The 16,853-nt window shown below is 52.4% G+C and overlaps 1 protein-coding gene across 1 annotated transcript; it reads right to left on the minus strand.

Moving 5' to 3' along the window:
- Nucleotides 1-4,247: 4,247 nt before the first annotated feature.
- On the minus strand, nt 4,248-8,449 carry ZIC1 (Zic family member 1). Its single transcript, XM_040567478.1, has 3 exons — nt 6,768-8,449; nt 5,440-5,603; nt 4,248-4,980 (listed from the first exon to the last, which is right to left on the minus strand). Exons 1-3 carry the CDS (start codon nt 7,741-7,743, stop codon nt 4,783-4,785), a joined length of 1,338 nt encoding a protein of 445 aa, XP_040423412.1. The 5' UTR covers nt 7,744-8,449; the 3' UTR covers nt 4,248-4,782.
- Nucleotides 8,450-16,853: the final 8,404 nt, after the last annotated feature.

A 16,853-nucleotide genomic window follows, 5' to 3' on the forward strand; every position in this document is an offset into this window, starting at 1 on the left:
CACAGAAACGCCGCGCTCGGGGCGCCACGCCGCGGGGACCGCTGGCTGATATGGAGGTGCGCAGCGCGCACGTGTGCACGGGTGCAGAGCCGCGGTGCGGGTGTGAGCGGGGTGCCCGTGTGTGCACACGCACATGGACGTTTTGTAACCGTGCCACGTAACACGTCCAATAAAACAGAGTGCCCCCGTCCGTGGGGAGAGCGCTCGCAAAATCTTCTTTTCCTTCAGAGCTCTAGCGGTAAAACGCACACTGACTCCTCCAGCCAGCAGGTCACTCGAAATACTCTGCCTCGTACCAGCAGCATGATCCGGACGGGGGTCTTTCGGCCCCCTCCTGCCTGCTGGAAGTGGGCTCCGCGCCGAGGCTCCGGCTCCGCGCCGGGGCTGCAGCCGAGCGGGGCGCGCTCCGGGCTCCCTGCGCTCCAGGCGCCCCTGGGCCGCGGCCGTGCTCGCGTTTGCACCTCTCCCAACTTGCTCGCGAAGGAGCAAGAGCCCTGGACGTGGGGAAACTTACAAAGTCGAGGCCGTTTAGCAGAGCGGCCAGGAAAGCAGTAAATAAAAAGTCCCAGCGTTTCGTGCGGCAGTCCAGGGGCTGCCACTTCCTTACAGCTAAAAAAAAATAAAGTAAAATAAAGGGAGATAAGCAGTAGAGTCCAGCGCGGAGCGTGCGTCCCCATTTCACACAGGGTCTGCTTTAAAGAAGCTAACATTGTCTCATGAATGCCGGGCTCGCCTTTTAAAAAATTCAAGCGATCATTCACAAGCCATTAAAGCGACCTGAAAGGCGACTCTTTCGGGGGGGAAATGGAAGCACCCGATCTTTGTTTTACATTTAACTTTCGGCGGGCGAACGGCGCAAGCACGGCCAGGGGCTGCCGTGCGCGCCCCTCGGGCACCTCACCCGAGCGGGGACGAGGCAAACACACCCGACGCACCCCAAAAAAAGCCTCCCGCTCCCTCCCGGGAGCCCTGCTGCGCTGCCCTGCCTCGCTCCGGGAGCTCCCCTCGGCGCCGGGAGCCTCCGCACGTCGGGCCTCGGCGGAGAGGCTGCGCAGAGCGGGGCCGGCTGCCGGCACGACCTGCCGCGGGGAGAGCCCTCCTGCCTCCAAAGCCACCGGGCCACGGAGGAGGAGAGCACCCCGACATCATCTCAAGAGCCAGGCTTTAAAGGCAGAAAGGAAATAACGAAGCCCGTCGAGGCTGGAGAGCTGGGGGTCGTGTTTCTCCCCGCAAGCCTTCGCGAGGAAATCCGCACAGGGCGAGCTGCTGGAGGAAAGTTGGCTCTGGCGAGCGAAACAGCGCAGAAACAGCCGCCAGGCGCCTCGCAACCTTTCTGCCTGCAAAATACCCCTCTCTCTGCCGGGGATTTCAAAGCACTGCTCCCCTCTCCAGAGCCAAACGCACAGCACAAGCAAGGCGTGGACTCGAATTCTGCATCAGCAACTGCAGCCCCAGCGATCCTCGCTAATTCAGAACATATATGGGACGGCGAGCAACCAGCATTGCCCCCTCCGGCCGTCCCCCCCACATATAAAACAACAGCAGCAGCAGCAACAACAGTAAAAGGCTCCTTCATGCTGTAGGACGCTCAAGCAAACCTCAGACCAAAAGTTTAAAAGAATGCTCATTACCCAAGTGCTCAGATAAGCACAAGTACAGATCTGTGCTAAGCGACCACTAGGGACCCTACACAAGTTCAAAGAAACTTGCAATACGCATCTTCAAAATACATCGCCCACACCACGTCTCTCCTGGTTTATTTTACAGTGGGATGGCTCGCACTACCTCTAAGATTTTTTTTTTATTTTCTAGCAAAACTCAGATTATTTTTCGAAAACTCCTGCCTGGTCTCGCAGGCGGGACATTTTACCCGAGAGCTTTACAGAGAGCAACGTTTTCGGCGCGTTAGACAATTTTTCCTGCCTTTTTTTTACTCACTGGCTTACATTTCCTCAAGCACCAGCACTTTCTGCCTAGGTCCCACCGGTCTCGAACTTTTCCTATCTCGCCAAACCCTGCAAGGTGGCGCTCTTTTCATTGAAAACTGATATTGGGCTTATAATTAAAACATTTTGCAGAAAGTAAAGTTAAACCGAAGCCTTCCCCCGGGTGCTGCAGAGAGCAGACGGCGATGCCGAGGGGACAGCAGAGGGGCTCGTCCCAGCAGCACGAACTTTTTTTTTTTTTTTTGGGGGGGGGAGGCCAAAAAAAAAAATCGCCAAGGGACGGCCGAAAATGTTCCGGACAAAGCAAAATACTTGCATGGCTTTGCCGTAAGACAGCCGGGCTATGCTCTGGCTTGTTTACAGACGGAGCTAGGAAGCGGCTGCATGAATATGAACACAGCTCCGCTTCCTCCGCCGCCCCCTCCCCCCCACTAGCGGTTAATATGCCTATTGACTCGCTGTGCACATAATATTTCTTTAAAGAAGCTGTTAAAGTGTCATCTTGGTCTACTGGAAGGTCAGTCCGTGCAATTCACTCTATGACATATCACAAGCACTCGCAGCTTTAGCCAACCTCATGATTTGTGTTGTCTGTTGATATGTTGTCTGCTTAATGGGGCGATCATGCAAGCTACAACCAGGAACAAAGCCCAACAGTTCCAACAACCGTAGCTAAGTTAGTGGAAGCAGTACAGCTTGCAAATCTATCAAACTAAACTGCAAGAAAGACAATCTGATTTAGAGAAAAGGCGTTCTGCTACAGTCATTAAGCACAAGTAATTTAGATTTTTTATATTGTCTTCTCATTTACAAATTTACTGTATCAACGCCAGCCAATGGAACGAATTTCTTAAGTAAATGAGAAATAAATAAAAGAGATAGAAAGATAATCAAATTACATAAAATAATTCTTATCCCCTAGATTTATTTTTTAGAAAGCTATTAACACTGGCAAAATTATAGTAATAATAACATAACATAAGAAGTAATTGATTTAAATTAACATCACGTTTTAAGGAATATCAGCAAAAAGAAAGAAAGAAAAAGGACTAAAAAGAAAAGGAAAAGAAATAAAATATACCCAACAACAACAACAACAGCCTTCGTGAAACAGTGCTGTACTTCTTGGAGTAAAGGGCCCAAGGAAAGTCATGAATCCACTGCCTGAGAATTAGTTATGGTCATAAATGCTTTAAATTAAAATAGCAACCAAAATCTCCTCTGTTTTAAATCTCCTAATATATGTTAGCCGAATTAATTTAATTTAGAAACCCGGTCTATGCAGATTCATGGGCAGTGCTGGAGTGGAGTGAAGCACTTCTCGTGTAACAATTCCCCACATTAATATTTATGTAGCATATGCAATCTATTTCTGTTATTTTTATGGTTGTTATTCTATGTCTGCAAAGGTCATTTAAATTATACTGCGGCCGAAAATTTGTTTCATAAATTTTGATATAAATACTAATTACACACTATAGTAATGCCAGCAGGGATCCTTTCATTTATCACATTTATATCACCTTCGCTGCTTTAGTGATGACATAATGGAAAGCAGTGAAAAACTGGGACAGTTTTATTCTAATATCCTAAAGCTAGTTGGAGTTGCAGCAGGTTGACTGAGCGAATAAGAATTCCTACCACAAATCATGGGATTTAAGAATCTTTAATAAGGTACGAAATGTTACCAAACAGTTCTGTAAACTAAATTTTACATACCAATTCTTCTAGCCATAAATATTGAATATCTTGTAACATGTATAACCGGACCTTTACATGCGGATAAATATGGAAATTAGGATTTATATACATTATGTTCTTGTATTTGCCAAAAGCAATGGACAGATATAGTTTATATCTTTTTTTTTTTTTAATATCACTTTACATAAACAAATGTAACAGTTTGACACGCAGATCCAGGCTTTCACTATACGAATTTCTTGACAGGACGTGTAACAACATTTTACTGCACTACTTAGACTGGACTTTGGGACGAAATGTTGCACTTTATACAAAAAAGCACATTAATACCAATAATATTCTGTTAGATCGACGTTTAGACTGTAATAATACAAAGTAATTCACATTTTGGTACACATTTACTAGAACATTCTTGCCATTCAGTACAAATAGTTGAATTTCTACCTCTTCCCTCGGCCCCCCCACCTCCGCCCCACCCGCCGCCGCTCCCGCCCGCCCGCCCCTCCCCTCCCCCCACATATATGCAAAGACCACAACTCCACACATCCCCGTAGTCAACTGGCGATATAACTATGTACAAAATCAAACAGTACATTTCTGTTTTCTTTTTTTTTTTTTATGGGTTTTGTTTCCTTTTTTTTTTTTTTTTTTCCCGAAGCTAATAATTCTGTATATACAAGGGGACGGGGAAGGCCGCTGCCCGAGCAGACATGCAGTTGGAGAGCTCTAATCAGTGGTTTCCAGTAAAGCCCTACACGGTTGGCATTTGCCCTGGTAACCTTGTCTTCTTTAGGCATTCTACTAACCCCTTTCGCCTACCAAGCCTCAGAGCAGAGCGGAACAGTCCGAAAGTGAAAAAAAAAAAAAAAAAAGGAAAGAGAGAAAAAAAAAGACAAAAGACAATAAAAAAAGAAAGGAAGAAAAAAAACAAACAAACAAAAAAAAAGAGTATTCATTTTACTCAGTCCTGGGTCTACTGGCAGCATTTTGTTTTTGTTTGCCTTTTTTTTTTTTTTTAAATTTCAAAGTGTTCATTATTTTTGGAGTCTTTTAAATAGAGTACTGGTTTGCTCGCTTGGGGCTTTTTTTTTGTTTTGTTTCGGTTTGGGTTTTCTTATTGTTTCGCTTTAGCGTTTTAAACATACCATTCGTTAAAATTTGATGTAAGCGTGCTGTGGCTGGACGTGTGGTGGACTGCGGACGAGGAAGGGGATAAGGAGCTGGCGGTCTGGTTTTCTGTGGATGGCGACACGATGGTTGGAGGGGTGGAGGACTCGTAGCCTGAGCTGGCGGCGGGAGAAGGCTGAGACCCCTGCGAGGATGATTCATGGACCTGCAAGAGGAAAAAAAATAAAAATAAAAACAAATCGGGCAGAAATCAGGAGCAGAGGCTGCCGGAGTCCCCGGCGGCGGTGGCTCCGCGCCCAGCACCGGCTCCCGGGGCCCGGGCACCCCTCGGGGGCTCCCCCCGGCCTCTCCCCGGCCTGACGGGCAGCTCTCGGGGGGGCTTCGCGCATCGCCCCCCTCCCTCCCCACGAAAGGCGCTGCCCCAAGGGCAGGGGGCTACAAGGCCCGGCCTGGCCCTGAGCTACCGGGGGAGGCTCCAGACCGGGTCCCCCGCCGCCGCCGGCCGGGCTCCGGGGCCGCGCTGTGCCCCCAGGGCCCGGCAGCTCCCGGTGCCCCCGGCGGCCGTGCCCGCTGCCCTCCGCCCCGGCCGGGCCCGAAGAGGGGTCCGAGCCCACGCAGGGCCAGAGCCCTCCACGTTTCCATGCAGCGCCCTCCTTCCATTTACCTTCATGTGCTTTCTGAGGGAGCTGGGGTGCGTGTAGGACTTGTCACACATTTTGCAGAGATAGGGCTTGTCGGAAGTGTGCACATGCATGTGCTTTTTGCGGTCGCTGCTGTTTGCAAAGCGCCTGTCACAGCCCTCAAATTCACACTTAAATGGTTTTTCACCTATTGCAGAGGGAAGGGGGGGGGGGGGAAAACGGATCTGATTAAGCAGGGCCGGCCGGCTCCCTCATTGTCCCCATCGCCCCGCCGGACGGGAGCCCAGGGCTCCATTTCAAACACTTGCAACTTTCTAAGTTCAACGAGGCTCGGAGCTCAAAATCCTTCCCCTCTTCCCTGTCCCATCCGCGCTCCTGATCCCTCTCAGCGCCCTTTCCGCAGGGGCGGGAGGCCTGGGGGGGCGAAGGGAGGGCAAACAACTTTTCCTCTCTCTCTCTCTGGCCGGAGGACCGAGTTTCATTCGCAGCCCCAAGCCCCGGGCACGTCTCCCTCCTTGCAAGGCTCGCAGAGCAGGCGTGCTGGCATTTCCACACCATCCTCAGCGCCTAGTTTCCGTTTTTATAGCCCATTCTCGTGATATTTTACGCTCCCACCCACCCCAGCCCCCTCCCCCGTATTTTCTTGCAATCTCGAAAATTATCGGGCCGGGGAATACAATGCAAGGGCAGCTCCACAAACCCTCGGCGAACCCGCTCGGGAAAGCGATGCTGGCTTTCGGCGCTCGGGGGTGGGAGCTGGGGGAGCGGGGCTCTGCGAGCCGGGGGCAGCGTCGCCACCTCCCGCGGCTGGGAAAAGTTCGCCGGGATCCCGCCGCCCGCCTCCCGCACAACAATGCCACGCTACGGCGCCGGCCTCGGTGTATTTCCAATCGCTCCTCGGAATTAAATATTTACCAGCCCCCCGGATCGCAGAGGGGAGACGGATGAGCTGCCTGGAATATTTTTGCACGATTTCTCATCGCGCCGCGGTCCAAACCGCCGAAGAACTATTAATTAAAACCTATAAATTTACCAGGACAGGTCGCTGCGATTTTTTTTTCCCCCTGCCATCCCGATCCCGGCAGCAAATCGCCTTTCTCCCCCTCCGCCTCGTCAGGGATAATCGCTTTTTGTTGCTGCTGCCGGCGCGGCTGTGACCGAGCTTGCTTCGCGGCGGAGCTCCGAACCTGCCTCTCCGGGAAAAACCCGGGGTGGCCCCGGAGCATCCCTGGCCCCGACCCGCAGCAAAGCAGCGCCCCGGTCCCTCCAGCCCGGCCCCGCGTCCCGCTCCGGCCCCGGCGCTCGGCGCTTCCACTCGCAGGCAGAAAAGCTACAGAGAAGGTTACCGTACCTGTATGAGTTCTTTTGTGTATTTTGAGATTCTCTGATCTGGCAAACACTTTACCACAGCCTGGGAAAGGGCAGGGGAAAGGTTTTTCACCTGTGTGGACTCTGATGTGATTTACAAGTTTGTATTTGGCCTTGAAAGGCTTCCCTTCTCTTGGACACTCTTCCCAGAAACATATGTGATTGGACTGCTCGGGTCCTCCAACGTGCTCCACGGTGACATGAGTCACCAGCTCGTGCATCGTGCTGAAAGTTTTGTTGCAGGACTTTTTGGGATTTGACAATTGCTCGGGCTCAATCCACTTACAGATGAGTTCCTGTTTGATGGGCTGCCGCATGTAACGAAAGAAGGCCCCTGCCCCGTGGTGGGCTGCCATGTTCATGTTCATGTGGCCGTAGCCGTGCAGCTGGGTCGAGGCATAGTGCTCGGAGCGGGGGCTGGTGACCTGGCCGTACTGGTCGGGTCTGCCGTACATGTCTCCGGAGAAGCCCAGGCGCATCTGCCCGTTCACCACGTTGGGTGAAGCGTGGCTGGCGGCTTGCTCGTGAAGCCCGGGGAAAAGTATATGTCCCGCGGCATCGCTGTGTCCGTGGGGGCCGGCGAAGCTGCCGGCGGCGGAGGCGAAGAGGCTGTGCTGGGCGCTGGCGGCCGCCGCCTCCCCGAAGCCGCGGTTGCGGAACAGAAAGTCCCGGGTGGAGTTGAACGCGGCGCTGGAGTAGGAGCTGACGTGGGTCGGGTGGTGGTGGTGCCCCAGGGCCGCCGCCGCGTAGCCGGGAGCCTGCGAGGTGAAGGCGGTCTGGCCGGCCGAGGCCAGCTCATGGGTGCTGGGGTTGATTTTGAAAGCGCCCATGCCGTCGGCGAAGGGGTTGATCCCCAGCCCCACTTCTCTGTCCGTGACATCGGCCGTGGAGTGGTGGCGAGACGATCCGAAGGTAGTGACTCCTATGGCGGGATACTGCGGTCCAGCATCCAGAAGCATCTTCCCAGCGTCGATGCAGCAACCAAAAAAAAAGCACGCGCGCACACACACAACGCAGAGAGAAGCAGCAGCAGCAGCAGCGGCGGCGAAAACACCCTCTTTGGAAAGTCAGCGACGATCACCACCAAAGCAACCACATCAAAAACACCCCCTTCGGCATCAGCGCAGGGAAAAAAAAAAAGGGGGGGGGGGGGAGAAGGGAAAAAAAAAAAAAAACAGAGGCGGGTGGAAAAGGGGGGAAGAGATCTTCGCAGTCGCAAATAATAATAATAAAAATGTGCCCCAAAAAATATTCCCTGTCTCTCTGTTTTGACTTTTCAGGGAGGTTTAAGTGGGGGGGGGGGGAGGGTTTGGGTGGGCTCAAAAATAAACTGGCTGCAAATAACAATAAAGGAGAGAGATCAACGCGGGCACCAAAAAAAAAAAAAAAAAAAAAAAAAGCAAAACAAAAAAGAAACTTCCTTCAGTGATTTTTTTGGCTATAGGAATGTTGCGAAGTGGCCGAGAGATTGTTTCTCTCTCCTCTTCGAGCTTCCCCACACTCTCCCCGATTTTTTTTTTGGCCTTTTTTTTTTTTTCTCGCTCTGCAAAAAAAAAAAAAAAAGGCGCAAATCATGCACAATATTGTCTTTTGCGGTTTATCTTCCTGGGGAGAAACTTTCACCTCCTCAGCCGGGCGGTGAACGCGAGACTGATAGCGGCAATCATTCCTGCAGATAAATGAATTGAAAAGACGACACCGGCCCCCCCCCTTGATGAATGGGAGCCGGGGGCGGGGCGACGTGCGGGGCGACGTGGCCGCTCATTGGCCGCCGCCAGCTCCCCCTTCCCCGCGTAACTCCCCCCGGCCCCGCCAACGAGGGGCGCGCACGGCCGCCTCCCGCCGCCCATTGGCCCCCGTGCCTCATCAATCGCAGGTATTGTGAGCGCCCTGACAGCCCCGGGGACGAGCAGGGCTTCCAGGAGTAGCAACTTTTTTAAAAAAAAAAAAAACCTTTTTTTTTTTTTTCACGAAAATATTTCCAACGCATCTTTTTGTGTGCATACGTGCAAGGAAAAAAAAAAAAAAAGGTCTTCCATTGTTATCCCGGTTCCTCTCCATCCCCGTCCCTCTGTCCCTGGTAGTGGTGGTGAGGGGGATGTCGTGGCGGGGCAGGATTTTTAAGATCGCTGAGCAACTTTGTAGGCTTTGAAAAGGGAAGCCCTGTCGTGGCTCGCTCCATTTGAAGTTGTTGTTTTCCTCTTGCTTAAAACTGCAGCTCTCCAAGAGTAGGTGCTGGGTGCGCTTGATTTGATTTTTAAACATCAGGCGTGATTTCTCTGGGTAGCTGACTCTGTCCCTCCACCAGTTTTCTGAAATAAATCTTGTTTTCTGCACCCATCAAAACGCAGGTGGGTGAGAACTCTTAACTTTCTACTTTTGTTGTTGTTGTTTCGCCTCTTTTTTGTTATTTTCTTCCTCCTTTCTCTCTCGCTCTGCCTTTCTCTCGCTCTCTCTTTTTACGGGGACTCTTTCATTCAGGTAAAACTGTAAATTTCCCAAACCCACATTGTGTCTCTTCCTGCAGCATGAAAGTCCCAGATAGTTTTTTTTTATTTATTTTGAAAAAACATATATATTTAAAATCCTCGATAGGAGCAATGTAAATTTTCTGACATTCAAACCTTTTCTAGTTCACAAATCAGTCACCCTTGTCACAGATATTGAAATTCCTCAACTTGCCACACCAGGACGGTGGAAAAAGCAGGCGGCGTCTTTGTTGCTGACCAGGCTTTTGATCGCCAGAGAAAATTTACTTACCTTCAGATGAGTGAGCAGAAAAAGAAATAACACTCCCTTTGATTTAGTTAGAAAAATGTAGACACTTGGATTCAGTGCAAACATACAACACTTGGTTGTTTTCTAGATGCAACCCTCGATTAACCTGTCTTTCCCCAGCTCAAAGTCTATTGAAAAACTGCGGATAGTTCTTTTTTGTTCTCGCCACAAAGAGCCATTGACTATATATTAAAATGATTGTTGAAGGGTAGAAGTATGGTATTTAAAAGCAGAAAACCTTTGTGGCTTAATCAATTAAGCTAAGCAACATTTGTACCATATTTTAAACGATGCTTCGGCACCGAAAAAAAAAGTCTCACGAAACTTTAAAATATATGTGTTTGCATACGTATGTACACATACACTTACGTATGTGCACATGTGTATGTGCGCCTATATAAAACCGGCGAATTATTTATTTACTCGGTCGCCTGCATATTAATTAGGTCTAATTATTTTCTAGTAACGAAAACACAAAAATCTCGCTAAGAGTCGGAATCCTTCAATTTCGCCTTTGTTCGGCCCTTCACTTGGCTTATTCGCAACTAAATCTGAGCCTCTCAAATTCGTGGTGGCAAACAAAGAAACTTTAAACTCATCCTGTGGGCTGAAAGGCGCTGGGAAGCAATCCGCAGCGCAGGTACTGGGCGATCAGATAAGCAGCGACACTGCGCGAGCACTTCTCGCTTGAGAACTGCATAATTTCAGGAGCCATTAAAATGGCCATTGCCTAGAAAACAAACAAACAAGCAAATAAGCAAACAACAACAAATAAACTTGGATATGCCTTGGTACGTTTCGCTGCACTTTATCTGCAGATGCAGTTTGACTGTGCTCAATGCATGCAGCTCGCTTTCAAAGCAAATGCATTATGTAATTTCCCTTGGATCTTGGGAGGCTTTACAGCTTTTCAGGATAATGATGGGCTGAATCTACACGTTTGCATTTATTCTGCAAAATCCACTCGGAGGAATTGCAGTAGCTTATAGCAACAGGTATACCCGCTCTACGTACGCGCCTCAGTGGGGACGTGGTCTTTAGGCGGACGTTACATTATTCTCTGTATATGTTTCTAAAATTAACCTGGGCAAAGGACAAAGTAGGCAGCATAACTGTGAAATCTTCAGGGTGATGGCATTAGGAGATCCTGAAAGTTAGGTAGTCCAGTGCTAGGCTGCCTCCAAGTGCAGGGGGGGACCCAGTGATCATTCCAGGTCCGTACAAAATATAGGAGAAGGCAGACGAGAGGGTACTTTTAGGAAGCGTGTCTAAATATATAGCGTAATAGTGAATGTAAAAAAAAAAAAAAAAAAAAGTGTTGTGGGTTGTAGAAGTTATCAAGTGGGATTTGCGGCGCGCTCTCTGCAGGAAACGAAAGCTGCTCCAGTTCAAAGCCACATGCACCAACGTGACATATAAGCCATTAAAATATCATCCTGACGGCTCATTTCTGCTTCATCATACATTCCCTAACTGCTTCCAGAAAGCAAGAAAAGAAGAAATGAAGGATGACCGCCTCGATGGAAGCGCCAGAGAGGTGGTGGGTTCTTACGGGGGGGGGGGGGGGGGGGGGGTATTGTTTTCTTCTTTCATTCTTTCCTCCTTTCTTCTCCCTCCCCTCCCCCGCAAACCCCCCACCCCCCCACCCCCCCTCCCAACGTTAATTTTTGCCTGTTCAGAAATGAGGAGAAACCTTCAACAGGTCGAAGGGGTAAGTGCCTGGGAGGAGGGGGGACCTTGGCAGCCCGGGCACTAGGCTTCCCCCATCGCCTTCCCCGACACCTTGGGCGACAGCTCCCTGCCCCCGGGGGGGCGGGACACGGGCAGGAGGAGGCTCGGCCACCCCGGGGGAGGAGGGCAGGAGCCCCGCGGAGCCGAGGGGCAGTGCCTCGGCGCCCCCTCGCCCACGTGGGGCCGGCCCCCGGGGGCGGGCGGAGGGAGAAGCCCCCGGGAGCCGTCGAGGGGGGCACCGGCACCCTCCGGCAGCTGCACACCCTCCCTCCCGCTCCCCCCCCGGCCCCGAGGGGGCGTCCCGGCCCGGGACACTGCGCAACGACGGGCGGCGGGGGGCCGCGGAGCGGGGCGCGGGTGCTCCCAGCCCTAAGCGGGGTCTCGGCAGCCCCGACGGCGGCTGGGCTCGGTGGGGAAGGGCAGGCGGCGGGGTCGACAGGGTCTTGCGGCCGACCAGGAGGGACCGGTGGGGCCCGGGGCGGAGGGCGGAGGGCGAGGAGCGCTGACAATAGCGAGCCCCGTGGGGAGGCGTCCCGGGGGATGCGCACCCCGCCCAGCGCCTCGCCCACCGCCGCGCCCGGTGCCACGGGGACACGCCGGGGGAGCCGGCGCTCCGGCCCCGCTCTCCCTTCTTTATAGGCGGCTGCAGGAGGGACGGAGCCCGGCCGGCCCCCTCCAACCCCCCCTACCTTCCCACCCCCCGCGGGCAGGGCCGGGGGAGCTGCCAAGGAGCTGGGCGCTGCCGCCAGCTTCCCACAGCGCCCTCGGAAGGGCTGGGACCCCGGCCCCAAGGGCTGCCTGGGATAGGGGAGAAGCCCCCACATCGCCACCCAGGGTGACCTCTGACCCGAGCCCGGCTCTGCGTGCCAGCCCCGTGCACCGGAGGGCTCCTCGCTTCGTCAGGCACGGCCCCCAGCACCAGGCTGCACGGCCGGGGGCGAGCAGTGCCGCTGTCCCCTCTCCGGGAGCCCGATCGTTGGGGTGGGCTCGGGGCTTTCTCCACCCGGTGCCGAGGAACTTAATTTGTGCACCGAGCACTCCCTCCTGCCCGTCACCCCGAGCAGCACAGGTTGCTTGCCCAGCCGGGCACACGCCGCCTGCCTGCCGCCCGCTCCGCCCGAGTCGCGCACCCCGGGGCAGCACCGCCGAACCGGGCACCGGGGCTCCCGCGGGGGCTGCGCGCTCCCGGCCCCGCGCAGCCGGGGGGCCGCGCACCTCTGCCGCTAGTCTGGGGAAGGGGGGCCGGGTCTCGCCTGCACCCGGCCAGAGGCTGCCCCGCTGGAGCCCCGAGCCCCCCGGTACCAGCTTGGGCCCCCGCGGGGGTCCCGCGCCCCGCACCGGAGCCCCCGGGCTCAGCCCGGCCGGGAGCCTGCGAAGCAAGACGGGGCCATCCTGCCCGGGCGCTCGGCACCCTCCGCGCCCCTGCTGCACCAGAGGCACTCCGCGGATCAGAGAGGCTGCGAGGTCGAGGCAGAGTTCTAGCCAATATTTACTCTCAAATCCACAACTGTTTTGCCTTCTTTTTTGTCATCTGGTAACCATTTGAAATATTAAATGCAGCGATTTTTTTTTTGTCCAGTTTCAACAAGTTTTTGGCGAACGCTTAGGAGCTGAGCACTCCTAACTCCTCCAGCCTCCCATCCTAACCAATAAAGCACAAGTCCTGCAAAACTCTCGCTAGCAGGACACTGCTGCTCTGGCTTCATAAACTTGTGAGCATGAATGGAAGTCGACTAGTAAAAATAATTCCTAAGGGCTTCCTATAGTTCTTATTATTTCGGCAGTAATTTTCGTCACAGCGGTGAAAATATTGAGAGCATCAAATTATTTGTGATGGAGTATGCCTGTGATACTCTGATAAAGTTTCATAATTAATCTCATCAATTATTTGTGTTAGTATAGATTTTTATTTCCCAGCCATGGAGTCCCAATAATAATAGTAGCAACTGCAATAGTAATAATAATGTCCTTAGAAAAAAAAATGTGTGAGATTCTCGTCTGCTTTTCTGTGGTGCAAAATACTTGAGAATTTCAATAGTATCTGCAAAAATTCGGACTCGGCCATTGTATCAAACCCCCGATCTGCATTCGGGGTTATTGCTGCCGCTCAAAGAGAGATGTGCCAAGTTCTGCCTGCAGCACTGACAGTGCTCTGCCTTGCGGAGTGCAAAGAGCAAGCTGAAAATTATAGGCAGGGAAAAGTGCTAGGGTGGTACTATACTAATCCTTGCTGAGACAACAACTTGTGTTGGAGGCTCGCAGAGAGTCCGAAATTTAATTTAGGGAAGGAAGGATCTGTAAACAATATAGTCGAGTTGATAAAAACCCGCCTCACAACAGCCTGCCAGAAGGTGAATGTCAGATCAAAGGAGAATTTGAAAATATGTCCTTTCATAATTTTTTTCCCTTAATCAGCCATGGAAACTTCATGACTCCATAAAACATGTGCCGGTTTGCTGAGGAGACAGCCTCCAGTTTCCCTTCGGAGCAAGCCTGTCTCTCCCCCAACCCTCGCTGCTTAACACTTTTTTTTTTTCTTTTGTTTCTTTCTTCTTTTTGAACCCACGATGCCCGAGACATATAGCGCCGTCCTCTTTTTATATCACACACACAAATGTTTTTGCTCTTAACTTTCCACCCCTCTTCCCAAACAGGAACAAAGTCAGGAAATGAGGCACAAGACTCCCCTTGTAATGAGGAAAAGAAAACGACTTTACAGAAACATCCTGGAAAAGTCAAGTAAGTTAAAATATGGCCTTTTTTCAGTTCAAAGGAGACAATATTTTTTTCAGCTTAGTACTTGCATAAACACAAATCAGCGACAGAACGCCCCACCAGCAGCTGCCTAATCCTGCTCAATGCCTATTCATTTGGAGGTTCTAGAATTAATATTTGACGACTCTCTCATTGAAACAACAACCCCTGACCCCATGTGATTGCACTGTCACATTATTCTATGACATATTCATCTTGAATTCATTTACGGATGATTTGATTGGAATGAGGTTTGACATGTATTGGATCCTATTAAAGAAGAAGACTTTGATCTTGTTGATGGGGTTTACATGATATGTATCATCTTTACCAGGGATACCAGGCTTCTACAATGTGGTGTCTAAGTAGTTAGTGACTGACAGCTTATCTGACAGGAATACCTTAATCTTGAGGTACTGAATGAAATATTCTATTTAAAATAAGCATATGATTTGCCTGTCGTATGGTAGCTCTAGGTTACAAAAAGTGAGAGACGAACCTAGGCACCAGCCCTAGCTCGTCTGGTGGCTGAATTCCCCTTAGTCGGGAACCCTGAAATAAGTCCCCGTGAGCAGAGATGGAGCAAGGAAACAGAAACAAAGGAGGAGGATGATCCCAAGCCAGTCGGTGCCCTTCTGTCCGAGGAGATGCTGAGCTTGCTGAGAGGCTCCCCTGACCCACCTCCTCCTGGGCAGCAGTGCCTTGTGCCGGGGCTGCCAGAGGCTCGGGCTCCGCTCCTGCGCCCTGCCCCTGTGCCAGCCGCTGCCTCCCTTCTGCTTCCCGGCGACTTCGATGGCTATGGAACCGCGCAGGATGAGTGCTCGGTCCTCTTTCTCTTCCTCTTTCTCTTTCTCTTCCTCTTTCTCTTTCTCTTCCACTTTTTTTTTTTTATTTTTTTTGTGCTTCCTTTGAGTAACTATTAGGATTTTCATATTAATCTGTTCCTCTCGTCCTGGAGTTGAAACCTAATGAAACCCCTTGGAAGCTGCTGTATGGACGTCTCAGGGCATCCCCTCCCAGCCCGGGGCACCGGCCGGAAAGTTGCCGGCAGCTCATCGGGGAGGGGAAATGTTCACAGAGGCAGGGTTGGGAGGGCACAGCCAGGGGGCTGGAGGTCAGCTTTTGCTCTCGGCCACGCTTCCCGGGGCAGGAGCCGGCCCTTGCGCTGAGCACCTCTCGGGGGTGAGCGGGTTTTGGCCCCAATTCGAGGAGCACAAACACGAGCAGCTCCCGCTTTCCTGGGACTTTTGTATCACCTTCCAGCAAGCCCTGTCTCCAGCCAAGGTAGAATACTGATAAGCGCCTTGCTGCTTGGGTAGATGTCTACCAAACACAAGGCAAACCACTGTGGGTCAGTAAAGCAGCTCGGCGCAGCTGGGGTTGCGCCCATCCCCAGGGCTGTGCGGTTGCTTTTCGGTCCCCTAGGCCACGGCAGGCACAGGCTGCGGCGTAGGGGTGCGGGCAGGATGGACCCGAGGCGTGGGCAGGAGCTACAGGGCTGGGGCCAGTCGGAGCCCTGGGTCCCGCAGGGAAGGGGCAGAAAGCAGGAAAGGTGCCTGGGACTCGTCTTACAGGAGGAAATCCGGGTGCTCATCCCTGCCACTTGTCACCTTTCTAAAGCAGACCTCCAACACAGGCGGGATTTGGGGCCGGGGGCTGCGGTCGGGGTCGCAGTTACTAGCAAAATTGTACGGGCACCGAGCTGCCTGTCTACACACGTTGATTCCCCCTGGATCAGGCACCAAAGAGAGCACCATGGTCCCTCTGAGTGTACTCTAGCACCGGACCTTCCCTGGTGTCTGAGTTGCGGCTTTAGCTCAGGATGTTTCTGCTTTGCTATTTGAGCGTTCTCGCTTTCTGCCTGGAAAAGCTCAGCTCGTCCAGCTCAGGACTCCCAGGGGAGTCCCGAAGGGGATGCCCTTACCGTAAGCAGGTGGGTTGGAAAAGAAACTTAAAAAAAAAAAAAATCTTGGCCCTGCACAGGCTGATGTTGACACATTTGAGAATGTGCCGAGAGCCTGGCTTATCTGGTCCAATACGGCTCAGATCGCTGCCAAGAAGCGGGAGACCTTGGTCACTCCTCAAGTGGCAGCCGGACGAGCTGGAGCTGCCAAAGGGCCGCGTAAACAGGCAGGCAACTTCTCCCAACGTCCTGCAAGCTGAACAGCCTGCAGCTGCCGGCTGGCTTCGGCCCCGCTCCCCTCCTCTCGCCGTCTCCCCGCCTCCCCGCCGCCAAGTGGCGGCCCCCGCCCGCCCCGCGCCGCTCCCCACGCGTGGAGCCCCCGCTGAGGAGGGCACCCAGCACCTTCACCTGCCGGGGAGGGACCCCCAGCACCTACACCTGCCGGGGAGGGCCCCCCCGGACCGGGGGCTCTCTTCCTGTCCGCAAACGGGAGTGGGAGGATGCCTGGAATGAGGGACGAGCCGAGAGCCATTAGTGTCTGGCGAGAAAGCATTGCAATATTTTCAGGGAGCGTAGGGCAAAAGCGGTTATAACATTTTTTAATTGATAAACTGTTCCAGATGTTTCCTCCCTTGACTGGGAAGTGTCAGAATCGGTGGATAACAAGTATGTAGAGATGAAGGGTTTTAAGGAGGTAGGAGGAAAGCAGCTTTATTAGGAATGCACACTCTCAGTACATTTGTAAGTAACAGATTCATACTTACTAACGTTTGTCTCTTCCGTGCACTCCTGTTGAGATGGTCATGAATGGGACTGTCAAATCCATTCTGTAGAGCAAGTAGATTTGAAAGTTAAGTTATTGTGAGGATGGTGTGTGGTGTAAAATGCGTGCATAAACATGTT

Source organism: Cygnus olor, chromosome 9 (genome assembly GCF_009769625.2).
Source record: "Cygnus olor isolate bCygOlo1 chromosome 9, bCygOlo1.pri.v2, whole genome shotgun sequence".
In the NCBI taxonomy this organism is placed as follows: Eukaryota; Metazoa; Chordata; class Aves; order Anseriformes; family Anatidae; genus Cygnus; species Cygnus olor.

Bases quoted from the DNA above. Each gene is read 5' to 3' on its own strand.
- ZIC1 (XM_040567478.1), bottom strand. From the start codon at position 7,743: ATGCTTCTGGATGCTGGACCGCAGTATCCCGCCATAGGAGTCACTACC. The intron at 5,604-6,767 runs GTACGGTAACCT...CCTCTGCAATAG, and splicing joins ACACAAAAGAACTCATACAG to GTGAAAAACCATTTAAGTGT. The intron at 4,981-5,439 runs GTAAATGGAAGG...TTCCTCTTGCAG, and splicing joins CCCTCAGAAAGCACATGAAG to GTCCATGAATCATCCTCGCA.